Genomic DNA, 14,445 nt, shown 5'->3' with positions numbered 1-14,445 from the left:
AGTACTTGCTTCTGTCTATACCCAGGTAGTAAGCTGCAGTAGCTTTTGATTAGTAAGATCAGAAATTGGAAAGCAGTGCTGGATATAGAGCTGGATATGGATACCAAGTAATTCACTTGGTAGTGGGTGTTTATCACCACATTGGACTGGAATGACCTTTAAAGAATAGTGTCTGCTGCTTCACTTCCTGCCAACTTGTATGCAGTTCCTGTTTTGGTCAACTTTAAGTTGGAACTATACAGGGAAGGAGATTTTGTCAAGCCTAATTCTCAGCTTAACCAAATAGACACAGTAAAAACCCTTGTAGTCCACGCCTTTTCAGTTTGGCATCTTTTTAATATCCTTCTTAACAACACTTATCCAATAAAGACAATAGTAAAATTATGCTCCTACCTACAAGATGCAGCTATCCCCTCATACAACTGAAGACTTAGGAACTCTACAAAAAATATATTGGAAATCCACTTTACCCATCTTTGAATGATATTTCTTTTCTGAGTTACACCTTCCCTTTAAGATCAAAGATATAAGACTAACCAGTATTTAAGTAGTTCTCAACCAGAGGCAATTTTGGAGACATTTGGCAGTATATGGACACATTTTTGGTTGTTATAACTGGTAGAGGGAGACGTGCTACTGACATTTAGAGGGGGAACACCAGGAATGCTGTTAAACATCCTACAAAAAGGTGGACAGGCTCCGGCAAAAGTTTATCTGTTTCAAGTGGTATTGAAGTTTATCTGTATTGAAGTTTATGTGTTCCAAATGGTATTGAAGTTGAGAAGCCCTATGTTAGGTAATGGAAAACTGGTAGAGATGAGTGTATTAGTCTTCTCAGACTACCTTAACAGAATACCACCAACCAGATGAAAAACAGCAGATAATTATTTATTTATAGTTCTGGAGGCTAGAAGTCAGAGACCAGGTGCCAACAGGGTTGGTTTCTGGTGAGACTTTTCTTTGTAGATGGCTGCTTTCTTGCATGTTCTCATTTCTGCATGTACATGTGCAGAGAGAGAAAAAGCAATCACCGGTGTCTCTCTTACTCTTTTTTATAAGATGATCAGTCCTATCAGATCAGGGCCCCACTATTCTCATCTCATTTAACCTTAATTACCTTCCTAATTCCTGTATCTTCAAATATAGTTATATTTGGAGTTAAAGCTTCAACACATGAACTGGGGAGAATGGGAGCACAATTTAGTCTGTAACAATGGGGATAAAGAAATAGGTAATATATGGACTATTTATTTCAACGGTGAATAAGGCATTCTGTACGTCCACACATGGTGGTTTTAGCAGGAGTGTTTTGGGCAGGAAAGAAAAATCTTATCCAGAGCAGTTGTCTGTTTCAACGCGGACTAACTGCTGTCTTTTCTATGATTAAAGTGGTCAGAAACCATATCAGTGACTCTGTTGGTCTCTGCTATGGGCAGCTTGAGCAATCAGCAGAGGCTATAAGGGAGATCAACTGTGATGAATAAGTCCATATTGCTGAACTCATTTATTACCTGCATTCTTGCTGCCATAAACATTCAGTTCATGAAGCCATTGAGTAAGGTTGGGGTTCTGGAAGAAAGAGGCTAACTAATATCCACAGAGCAGGTCATCTTGTCTATGAATTATTAAAATTGTCCTCTGCTGAGGTTAGTCATTGAGCATACATTTAGAACCCAGTATCTTTGCTCTATGAATCTGTGTGCACAAGTTCAATCATATACCTTTACTCCACAGTTCCATTTCCTGACTATCAAGCCAAGCCATTAATCATAGCACATGAAGCATGTAGCTCCATACTTCTGGCCTCTTTCCTTTTGGGTAAGGTAAACATCTAGGCATGACATTCAAAGTTCTTCCCTCTGGAAAGATTTATCTTCACTACAGTCCTTCAGGGTCACTCCTTTGTGGGTTCCGGTGCTATAACTTCACTTTCAAGTACACTAGAGTAGATAGAATAGATAGCTTTTCATGGGGCCATAGGAGCAGGTTGAGGTGGAGTGGGTAATTTAGCAGGAGTAGGAATAATGGTAATTTGAGCTACTTGCCTTCTACAATTTATGTGTGACAGCAGAACCTGTACGACCCTGATTTTGTATATTCTACTTCCTCTTGATAACTGAGTGCTGCGCTGCACACCCAATTTTGTGGCTTGGTGAGTCAGACAATCCTCACTTAATAGTGGGTAGTTCACATGGTAACTTGGTGACCTATGGTCAAGTATTGAGTCAAAGCCAGAAGCACTTTCTCAAAAGTATAACTTCCCTCCAGAATCCTAAAATTCTGTGCTGTAATTCACCTATAGGAATCTGCCTACCAAAATCCCCATAAAACATCACTATCTGGGCTTCCTCTGGTGGCGCAGCAGTTGAGCGCTGGACTGTGAAGCTGCCCGCAGCCTCTGCAGTGCCAGTTAGATCCCTGGCCGCCGGCAAGGGTCCCACATGGGGCATAGACTTCTCCCGCCGCGCCTGCTGCTCCCCTTAGCAGTGTATTTCTCGTCAGTCTGCCTGTTCTATTCCCCGCTCTGGCTCTGGTGAATTCTCTCACCCTCCCATGCTTCTGACTGTACCCAGTGCTTGTATAAATAAATATAAAATAAATCTTTAAAAAAAAAATCACTATCTGGGGCCTCCCTGGGTGGTGCAGAGGTTTGAGCATAGCGCTGTGAAACTGCAGCCTTTGCAGTGTGGGTTCTATTCCCAGCCAGCCAGGGAGATACCCACATAGTACAACAGACCTCTCCCATCTCGCCCGCTGCTCCCCTCAGTAGTGTTTTTGGTCTTCTGCCTGTTCTGCACCCCCCGCTCGCCCCCATCTCTGGTGAATCCTCTCACCCTCCTGTGCCTCTGGCCTGTACCCCAGTTCTTGTGTAAAATAAATCTTAAATAAATAAATAAGGCTTAAAAAAAAAACCCGTCACTATCTGCCATAGACATTTTGGTTACCATCAGATATACTGGGCCTAAATGACAGAGCAAGCAGGTTTCCTTTCAAAGAAGGATTAAATAGCTATTTCTTCCCCTGCCTTCATCTAAGGGACATTTTCTCTGGAGTATGGCATCATGTGATGGAAGATACCAATGGGATATATTGGTCACCCACAGTTGTTATATTTGTTGCCTTTCACTTGACATTTTCCTTTAATGTAACTAAACAATGTAATTTAAAATCATATTATCTTAAATAACGTAATTTAAAGTTTGGGGTCAGTTTATCAAGTTTATGTTTTTATTAGATTAAAAGAAAAGTAGGATGCATACATAGGTAGAATAAGGCTGCAAAGAGGGGCTGCAAACTCAGAACCTTGAAATAGATGAGAACCCTGCAGCTTCAGAAACAGGTCAGGGAGGAGGGAGATTTAGGAACAAGAAATTACCTGGAGCTAGGATTGCTAGTGGTTTGTGATACAAAAAGCAGAGATGGGGATTAGAGTGCAGTGGTGGGGCCTCCCCGGTGGCGCAGCGTTTGAGCGCTGGGTTGCGAAGCTGCCCGCACCCTCTGCAATGCTGGTTTGATCCCTGGCCACAGGCGAGGGTCCTACATGGCGCACAGACCTCTCCTGCCGCCCGCTGCTCCCCTCAGCAGTGTACTTCGGTCCTTCTGCCTGCTCTGCTCCCTGCTCTGGCTCTGGTGAATTCTCTCGCCCTCCTGTGCTTCTGACTGTACCCAGTGCTTGTATGTATGTATGTATGTATGTATGTATGTATAAATAAATAAATAAATAAATAAATAAATAAATAAATAAATCTTAGAGTGCAGTGGTGAACGGGAGTTATATGAAACCACCTAGGAAATAATGTGGCAAATTGGAGAGTTCTGCTAGTCAGGGTGAAGCTGAACATATGCAGATTTTAATCATAAAATAAAATGTATGGGAAAACGTTACAGCCTGGACAATAGTGTGTGCTGCTCTCAGTAAATGAGGTTTGAATGAATGGGGTTTCTAAATTAGCCTCAGTTTGCAAAAGTTTAGATATTGATCAGGAAGGAGGAATTGGTTGATAGGTGGGTTACAGTTGGAATTGAGTGAGATCATTGAGTGTGAAGCAACCTGAGAGTAACAGGTGATAGAAAACTGTCTGAAATACAGAGGAAACAAAGTTGGTAGGAACCTTCTGAATGAGGCTTACTTCTTCATGCAACAAGTAGTTAAGAAGTTCCATGCTAGGTCTCAGTGAAATAACTGTATTTGTGTTTGTGTGTGTGTCTGTGTGTGTGTAAAGTTTAAGTATTCTTGCTAGGTCAACCGTTATGTCTCTTAACTTAAATTACAAAATTTAAGGTGTCATATTCTTGCGTTCCACAACCCTGAATTTCTAGCTGCCATTTAGATACTAAGGACTTTATTTTGCTGATACATGCATTAATTTCCTCTTTTAAAGAAAATAAAAAATTCACTTCTGTACCCTTATTGTCTTTTCTATCATCTGACTTGCCCTCAGTGACATATTCTGCTCTTCTTTCCTTCATATATATCATTGGTTTCTGTTACTCTAGGGAGCTGAAGTTCGATGTCAGTATGTCGTGACATGTGCAGGACTTTACTCGGACCGTATTTCAGAATTGAGTGGCTGCAGTCCTGATCCTCGTATTGTACCATTCCGGGGAGATTATCTGCTCTTGAAGCCAGAAAAATGCTATCTTGTAAAAGGAAATATTTATCCGGTAGGTAACAATACCTTTGCCTTTTCACCCTTCTCTAGATAGTTGTGGATGGGGAGTGAAGGAAAATATTTTCCAGGGGTCAGAAGTAAGAGAGATTTTTTTTTGTATTTTATAGAGGCATGTTGGCATGTTATTTATTTATTTATTTTATTTGTTTGTTTGTTTTTGTTTATACATGCAATGGGTACAGTCAGAAGCACGGGAGGGTGAGAAAATTCACCAGAGCCAGAGCGGGGAGCAGAGCAGGCAGAAGGACCGAAGTACACTGCTGAGGGGAGCAGCGGGCGGCAGGAGAGGTCTGCGCACCATGTGGGACCCTCCTCCAGTGGCCGGGGAGCAGCCGGGGATCGAACTGGCGCCGCAGAGTCCGCGGGCAGCTTCACAACCCAGCGCTCAACCCCTGCGCCACCGGGGAGGCCCTAGAGAGATTTTGAGTATGTTTTTGTATAACCCTTTTTGCTATTTTTCTTGTGGTTAATTCCCTGAATCTTTATTCTGATATTAAGTCATTAAATTATAATTAACAGCCCACAAGTACATGTCTCCAGAAAGCATCAGTGCACCATGGGAGGGCCAAATCAAGAAAGAACCAGATTCTTCCTCCTTTTTGGTAAAGGGACCACTCATAGAGAACTTTCCCTGGTAGCATGCCCAGATATCAGCCCTCTTTCTCAGTTCACTATCTTTATGTGGAAAAAAAGGGGATGTGGCCACTTTGTAGTTTCATGATATAGAAGACAGAGCCATTTAAATGAAGAGTTTATTCATTTGTCTGGAACCTACTAGGTTAAACCAGATAAAACTACCAGTATCCAGCTATTTAATGTTTTTGACTTTGTCAAAACATCAGTGTCATCAGCTTCAACCTTTACAAAAAATCTGTGCTGTTGATGTATATTTTTTCTGGTGACTCTGATTTTACTTGCCAACTATATACATTCCTAGTTGGGGGTAAGAGGAAAGTGGGGATAGGGTAGGGAATAATCTGAGCTAGAATAGTTCTTTCCTTTTTTTTCTTTCTCCAGAAAGAGGGAGAGGGGAGGCCATGTGCATTGTGCCTATAACAGCAGTGTTTCCTCATGTCATTTCTAGGCAGTGGTATAGAACAATTAAAAATTGAACTGATGGGCCTCCCTGGTGGTGCAGATGTTAAAATCTCAGTGCTATCAAGCTATCACCAGCCACTGAGGCATAAGTTTGATCCCCAGCCAGGGAGCTAATCCACATGGCACAGCAGACCTCTCCTGTCTCACCTGCTGCTTCCCTCAGCAGCGTATTTCAGTAGATCTGCCTGTTCTGCTCCCCATTCTGTCTCTGGTGAATCCTCTCACCCCTGTTACCTCTGGCCTACACCCCAGTTTTTGTATGCGTACATAAATTTTTAAAAAATGTTACTTTCTAAAAAAAAAAAAAAACTCAACTGAGTACAGATCAAAAGTAATGCAAATTAAATCAATGAGGAGAAATTGTTTATATTACCAGTTGAATGTTTGCATCTATAATAAAGTGATATATAATAGGGCTAATAGTTTTTTACTGTATAAAATCCATAGGTCCCAGATACCCGGTTTCCTTTCCTAGGAGTTCACTTCACACCCAGGATGGATGGCAGTATTTGGCTAGGGCCTAATGCAATTCTTGCCTTTAAACGGGAGGGCTACAAACCCTTTGACTTCAGTGCCAGAGATGTTATGGATATAATTATCAAGAGGTAATAACTTTTACTTGTTTAAAGGAAAAAATGATTTTATTTGCTTATATTTTTATCATGGGAAATTGAATCTTTATTGATATTCTACTTACTGGGTAAATCCTTATATTTGTGATTGGTGTATTGATATTTTTATTAATATAAATTAAGAGCTTTGTAGAATAAACATAATGTTGTAACTACTTCAAGAAAATTCTTATAAACCAGGGTGATGTCATGGTTAAAAAAGAACATGACCAAAAGCCAGCCATACATTTGATGATTCAAGTCTTGTTTTGGTAGCCTTCAGGTTGAGTTTAGGAAAAAAGCAGAAATTTCTCTCAAAATCAGTAGATGATACCTTGATGAGACCATTTCAAGCCAGTCACCATTATTTGGAAACTACTGGAGAAATCACTGATATCCAAAATTTTTTGTGGAAAACTAAATGATACTATTTTGAGGTGGGAAGTAAATTCTTTACTATATAAGAAATAAGTCAATGTGGTATTTCACTGGTCCTTTTAGAAGTGTTGCTTTCCAGAGGGTTTCACATCAAAACCACTAAAGCTTTTTAAGCTCTGTTTGAGCTTTACCCACCACAGACTCTGAAATAGGTTTATGATGGAGCTTCCCAGCATGTGTGCTTATAAATAGATGTATTTATGTATAAATATATGTATTTATATATAAATACATAAATTTGTATTTTCACAAACATTTATAAACATATAAATATATGTTTTATATGTTTATATTTTATAAAATTCACATATTTATATTTTTATAAATATAAATTCATATTTATATTTCTATAAGATTTATATTTTATTTATATTTTTATAAATATATTTTTATAAATATTTACATACACACATAGGCTTTTCAGTGTCTTACTTGAGAGTATGTTACCTTCAATTGACTTAATAAAAGTAGGGTAGATTTTCTACTTGTTTAATGATCTGACTTAAAGCTCTGTTAATGCCTTTTTGATGCATGTAATATTTGCATTTAAAAGCCTTGTTGTTAGCATATTTTATAAATTCACACTTTGGAAGAATATTCCCTAGAAATCTGAAGTTTTATTCTTATTTTGACCATGAGTTGATTTCCTTTTAATGCATAGTTTTTCTAACTTTGCCTAGATTTCTGGGATGCCATCAAACAAACAAAACCAATCTAATGGTTGTAAAGATTTTTTGTAGTACTAAAGACTTCCTTTCTTCATAAAGAATTTTTTTCCCCTTTACTTTCAGTGGCTGTACTAAACTGATATTCCAGAATTTCTCCTATGGAGTTAATGAAATGTATAAAGCCTGCTTTCTCAGTGAAACAGTGAAGCACCTACGAAAGTTTATTCCTGAAATCACTATCAGTGATATAGTTAGGTAAGGAAAAGCTATACTGATTGTAAATCCAGTCATGACCTAAAATTTGGGAGGTGGTACTGACCTGGTGATTCATAAGCACACTTTCTCAGTTGGTCAGTGAATCCACTGGAATCTGGGTGCTCTCTCTTTCCCAACAAGTTGCTGAGTTTGCTTTGTGATGCATGTATTGGAAATTAATGTATCCTGACCCACGGTACGGGAACTAAGTCCATTTATAATTATCTATACTACCTTAAAGCAAGAAACTGCAGCTCTATTGTGATACCACCTTTACCTTTGTGTCTAGCTATCTTGCTCATGATAAAAACATATTGCCTGAGATGTTTTAATTCTCCCTGGGCAATTACTCTTGTGATTCTAAAGCCTTTTTTAAAAAAAGATTTATTTATTTATGCATATAAGAACTGGGGTACAGGCCAGAGGTGTGGGGGGGGGGGTGAGAGGATTCACCAGAGACAGAGGGGAACAGAACGGGCAGATTGACTGAAATACTTGCTGAGGGGAGCAGTGGGTGAGCCAGGAGAGGTCTGCTGCGCCATGTGGGTAGCTCCCTGGCCGGGGATCGAACTCGTGCTGCAGTGGCTGCAGATAGCTTTATAGTGCTGCGTCTTTAACCCCTTGTGTCACCAGGGAGGCCCAATTCAAAAACCTTTTGACTTTAATTTTGTGTAAGATTATTGCTTACCATGTTAAAAAATAGGCAATAAACACATTAAAATATTATATTTTGATTTACTCTCAAAACCTTTTAGAAACACTATCCAGGGCCTTCCTAGTGGCCTAGGGGTTAATTATCAGTGCTACCACCACTACCACCTGAGTTTGATCCCTGGCCAGGGAGCTAACCCATATATGGTACAACAGATCTCACCTGTTTACCTGCTGTTCCCTCAGCAGTGTATTTCAGTAAATCTGCCTGTTCTGCTCCTCACTCTGTCAGGATGAATCCTCTTACCCCCTGCAGTTCTTCTATGTAAAAATAAATAAATAAATCTTTTTTAAAAAGAAAAGAAAGAAACACTGTCCAATACCTAGACTCTTACCTTACTTCTTCTCTACCTATTTCATTCTTTCTCGTCCTACACACTCAGGGACTCTACCTGAAGGACAGAGTGGGAATTGGCATGGTAATAATCAGTCTAAGCCCTTGCTTAGGTTTGGAGCAAAAGCAGGATAACATAATTTTTTTTTCTCCTATAATTAAAGACTTCTGGACTTGATATGTAGATTATCCTAAGTATCACACAAAACCATTTTTCTTTTCTCTTTGGTGATATTTTTAGGATGCTCACTTTGTTTTCCCCCTGAACAAGACATTTCTTGGGCCTGATTAGCAGTGTACTCTTAGGTATTCTCTCTCCATGTGTCCATCTTTCCATGAATCTCTAGGGACAAAGTGTCTCCTCAGTAACAGCTGCTGAGTTTGCCTGGTGTAAAATGTCAGTAGACTTGACTGCTGGAGGAAAGCAATAATCATGCCAGCTGTCTCCCTTAGGGGGCATCCTGGTCTGAATCTGACTCTAATGTGTCATTCCCAGGTCAACCTCTTCGAATCCTTAGAAGAACCATTCAACACAGCTAATGTTTCTCTTATCTCTCTCACCCCTCTGCTCGCCTTCTGAAATGGAAGGAATAAAAATACCCAGACATTTTTCTTTCACTTGCCTGAAAGGCTTTTACTTTTTAGGTGGTTTGCTTTATAAGCTTATTATGTTTTATAACTGAAAACAGATTGATTAAATCTGGTTTCTGTTACTGTTATTAATAGTCCTTGGAAAACACACTAGGGGGGCATGGTGAAGTCTGTGTATAAACAGTTGCATTAAATTCACTATCCTGACATAATGACCAGCCTTTCATAAAAGCCAGAGAAAAACTCTTTAGACTTATGGATTTCATATAGTATACCTGGACCTGGGCCTTGTGGGTTTTGGTCAACACTCTTGTCTCTGGGCATAAGGATGTGAAATTAGTTGCGAGTTTCACCAGTTGCCATAGAAAAGGGAACAAGGCATTGTAGGCAGGTGCACTTGGAAACAAATTCAACCCAATCACAGATGAGTTTCTCTTTGGAGATAAAGTTGAACACATTCAGCAATTCCATTCATTCCTTCCCTTGATTCCTGTACCTATCAATTGCAGGAATTTTTTTGTATTTAGCAACAAAAAGTAGTAGAAACAAAGTTGTTGAAGATACGGTATATTAAGTTTAAATAGTGCCATATGTTGTTATGATTTGCACATGAAATGTGTACATGAAAAGAAGCATGGGAATGATAAACACCAAATTTAGAAGTTGGTTACTACTGGGGAGAGAAGGGAATGGGGTCCAGAAAGTTCCACAGGGGCTTCTATCACATCTGTACTACTTTATTTCTTAAACTGTTTAGTAAGAAAATGGGTGTTCACACAGACCAATGGAATCGAATAGAAAATCCAGAAATAAACCCACAGATTTATGGTCAACTAATCTTTGACAAAGGAGCAAAAACTATGCATTGGAGCAAAGAAAGTTTGTTCAATAAATGGTGCTGGGAAAACTGGGTCGCTACATGCAAAAGAATGAAGCTTGACTACTACCTAACACCATGCACAAAACCAACTCAAAATGGATTAAAGAACTAGACATAAGACCTGAAACCATAAAATGCATAGAAGGAAATATAGGCAAAACACTCCATGATATGCACATCAAAGACATCTTTACAGACATCACCAAAGCAGTGATAGTGAAGGCAAAGATAAACAGCTGGGACTACATCAAATTAAAGAGCTTCTGCACAGCAAAAGAGACAATAACCAAAACAAAGAGAAACCCCACCGACTGGGAGAACATTTTTGCACACAACACTAATGATAAAGGACTGATCACAAAAATCTACAAAGAGCTGATGAGACTCAACAAAACCAAAGAAAATAATCCAGTCAAAAAATGGGCAGAAGAGCTAAAAAGAAACTTCTCTGAAGAGGAAATGCAAATGGCCAACAGGCATATGAAAAAATGTTCAACATCACTTGTAATCAGGGAAATGCAAATCAAAACTATAATGAATTACCATCTTACACCAGTGAGAATGGCACATACTAAAAAAACTAGCAACAACAAATGTTGGCGAGGTTGTGGAGAAAAAGGAACTCTCCTGCACTGTTGGTGGGAGTGCAAACTGGTCCAGCCACTATGGAGAGCTGTGTGGAGATTTCTGGACCTACTAAACATAGAGCTTCCATATGATCCAGCAATTCCACTCCTAGGTATTTACCCAAAGGGCACAGACACATCAATTCCAAAGAGCACCTGCACCCCTATGTTTATGGCAGCACTATTTACAATAGCTATGCTTTGGAAACAACCCAAATGCCCAAAAATAGATGACAGGATCAAGAAGATGTGGTACATATACACCATGGAATATTACTCAGCATTCAAAAAAGATAAACACATGCAATTTGCAGCAACATGGATGGAGCTGGAAGGGAAATGCTCAGCAAAATAAGCCAGAAAGAAAAAGAAAAATACCGGATGGTCTCACTCATAGCAGGAATCTAGAAAACTTAAATAAGGGACCAGGAAAAAGAATAACTATAAGAAAGAAAATACCAAAATCAACAAACAACTATGAACCAGAGACACTCTATGGGGGTTGGGGGGGCGGGGAAAGGATGGCTTGGGGTCAAAATAAGGGGGTTATAATTGTATGGGGAATATAAAAATACAATTTAAATTAAAAAAAAAAAGAAAATGGGGCCTCCCTGGTGGCACAGCGGTTGAGCGCTGGGTTGCGAAGCTGCCCGCAGCCTCTGTGGCACCGGTTCCATCCCTAGCTGCTCCCCGGCCACCACCAGAGGAGGGCCCCACATGGCGCGCAGACCTGTCCTGCCGCCCGCTGCTCCCCTCAGCAGTGTACTTCGGTCCTTCTGCCTGCTCTGCTCCCCGCTCTGGCTCTGGTGAATTCTCTCACCCTCCTGCGCTTCTGACTGTACCCAGTGCATGTATAAACAAAAACAAACAAACAAACAAATAAATAAATAAATAAAACATGCCTCTATTAAAAAAAAAAAAAAAACCAAGAAACTTAAAAAAAAAAAAAAGAAAATGGGTGTTCATTATGTTATTCTCTCTACCTTGGCATATGTCTGAAATATTAAATAATAAAATAATATCAGTAGACTTTCCCATAGTTTGAAGCCCAGGTGTTGTCTGGTCTCCTTCATCTTATAACCCAGTGTAGTAAAACAACAAATACTCTATCATTAATACTAAAGCAGAGCATAGTAAGCAGTTCTAGATAGTAAAAGAAAACTGAAGCAACACTTTTAGTGGGATGTTTTTCCCAGGATGGTGATCTTAAATTGCAATAACCACCAGAAGGTCATGCACAACCAAACATTTTTTGATTGACTTTTTCTTTGCTTGACTTCCCATTGCCTAGCTAGAACATTTTGGGCAATACAGTACTGGTGAATGTTAGATTGAAATGTAAACTTATAATCTGTCAGATATATGCATTTAGTATTCAAACTTCTCATTGTTAAATGGTGACCTCTAAGATTCTTAATTTTATTATTTTTTTCACTTTACCTATTTTTTATTTTATATAGTTTTTTTTTTTTTTAAAGATTTATTTATTTATTTATACAAGCACTGGGTATAGTCAGAAGTGCGGGAGGGTGAGAGAATTCACCAGAGCCAGAGCAGGGAACAGAACAGGCAGACTGACGAAATACACTGCTGACGGGAGCAGTGGGCACTGCAGGAGAGATCTGTTGCAGTGGGACTCTTGCCAGTGGCCGGGGATCAAACCGCTGTTGCAGAGGCTGCGGGCAGCTTCGCAGCTCAGCATTCAACCACTGTGCCACCAGGAGAGGCCCTATATAAATTTTTAATTTTAGTTCTAACATCCTTTGATTTGTTCTGTAATTAATTTTTATTTGGTAAATAGCAATCTGTATCGTTAGTATTGTAAGGATATAAAAGATGAAGATATGTATGTCAAGATTCCTTCTTTTTCTAATAGTTCATTTTGAAAAATGCCTTATTTGAGGACTCTAGAGAATTTTTTAGACAATATGTTTTCATCATGAGTGAAAGCTAGAGACTGTGCTATGTCATTGTGAAATGCAAATGTTATGTTAAAGACAAACATTCCTGCAATAATGAGCATCTAGATCAGGATTTCTTACCCTTGGCACTACTGACATTTGGGGCCACTTAATTCTTAGTTGTGAGACACTGTCCAGGATTTTTAGCAGCATGCCCAGCCTCTACTAGATGCCAGTGGTATTCCCCTAATTATGACAACCAAAAATGTCTCCAGACATTGCCAGATGTCCTTTAAGGGGCAAAATCTCCCTCGGTTGAGAATCAATAGTCTAGAAAATTCAGTAATTCTCACAGTAGTACAAAATACTAGGAGACTGGAGGAAATATAACTAAACCCTTTGAAATACATATTGCTGAGAATGTAAGACTATAAGGAGTATCCGGGGAGCAAAAGCAAAGAGGAAATTGAAAACCTACGTCCTAAGAGGAGTTGGTGGTGATGCTGTCCTGGAGAGCAGTGAGAATTTGCTGACTTTGTTATAAATATAACTGAGTTTTATTTTTTTAATATGTAATTTACATACAATAAATATAAAGATCTTAGTGTCCAATAAATTTTAGCAGTTGTATAAACTCATGTATCTATACAAAACAAGATATACAATATTAAAGACTGTTTTAATTAAAAACTTTTTTTATTGAGGTAACCTTAGTTTACAAGGGAATAGGTTCAAACCTCTTCAAATGTATGTTTTCACACCATGCCTACCGCTAATGCATTAGTAGTCCTCCACCATAGGGAACTATGAAATGAGGCGTTGGTTCTTTAAAAGGTAGAAAGTTAGAACTGAGACCCCTGTGTAAGTCCAGGGACTCCTGAAGGGCTAAGAAAGTCTAGAAAAATATATTCCTATTGGCACTAGGAAGCATGAAGGAATTATGTCTTGGTCTTGAGGGTGGTGCTACTTTGGAAAAGAACAAGTATTTGTAACTCCCTTATCCATTGTGAGTTCATTTAATGAGCATTTATTGCACTGCTATGTTGAAGACATTATGCTCTAAACTAAGGATATAAGTCTGATAGACCACAGTTCACAGCCTTTAGTGCAACACAAACCTATTGTGCTGCCACATAATTGTGCGTTTAGAAAAATACTGCTTTGAAATGCTTTAAAACCACTGACTTGTAAAGTGTCCTCTCTCTTCCAGTAAGTTAACGACTATTTTGTTTTTGCAGAGGTCCAGCTGGTGTAAGAGCCCAAGCCCTGGATAGAAATGGAAACCTGGTAGAAGACTTTGTATTTGATGGAGGAGTTGGGGATATTGGAAATCGTATTCTTCATGTGAGAAATGCACCTTCCCCTGCTGCTACTTCTTCCCTTGCAATTTCTGGAATGATTGTAGATGAAGTGCAGCAAAGATTTAAATTATAAATAATGAAAGAAATTAGGTATGCATTTTTAATTTCTACTTTCAGCAACAAGAGTGTACTAATTGCATTCTTTATTTTAATATGAGAAATTGTTTGAAAACTTCATTTTTAGGTACGTCATTTAGTTAATCACTGAATTGTTAAAATAATGTAATATAGAAATAATGACTTTTTAAAAGTTCATGCTCTTTTACTTTGTGAATGAAAAGTTATATTTGTCCTGAAT

General features: G+C 38.9%; 1 protein-coding gene across 1 annotated transcript in view; it reads left to right on the top strand.

Moving 5' to 3' along the window:
* Window positions 1–14,220, top strand: part of L2HGDH (L-2-hydroxyglutarate dehydrogenase) — a gene marked incomplete at its 3' end in the record, with an annotated part of 35,783 nt that extends 21,563 nt beyond the window's left edge. Inside the window, exons 7-10 of the mRNA XM_084241024.1 lie at window positions 4,498–4,665; window positions 6,219–6,376; window positions 7,612–7,743; window positions 14,025–14,220. Coding sequence (XP_084097150.1) covers window positions 4,498–4,665; window positions 6,219–6,376; window positions 7,612–7,743; window positions 14,025–14,220 — 654 coding nt within the window. The remainder of the gene's footprint in view (window positions 1–4,497; window positions 4,666–6,218; window positions 6,377–7,611; window positions 7,744–14,024) is intronic.
* Between the last annotated feature and the right edge of the window lie 225 nt (window positions 14,221–14,445).

This window comes from Talpa europaea, assembly GCF_964194135.1.
Source record: "Talpa europaea genome assembly, chromosome: 8".
Classification (NCBI taxonomy): Eukaryota; Metazoa; Chordata; class Mammalia; order Eulipotyphla; family Talpidae; genus Talpa; species Talpa europaea.
Note: the sequence above shows the minus strand (reverse complement) of the source record. Positions and strands in the feature narration are given on the sequence as shown.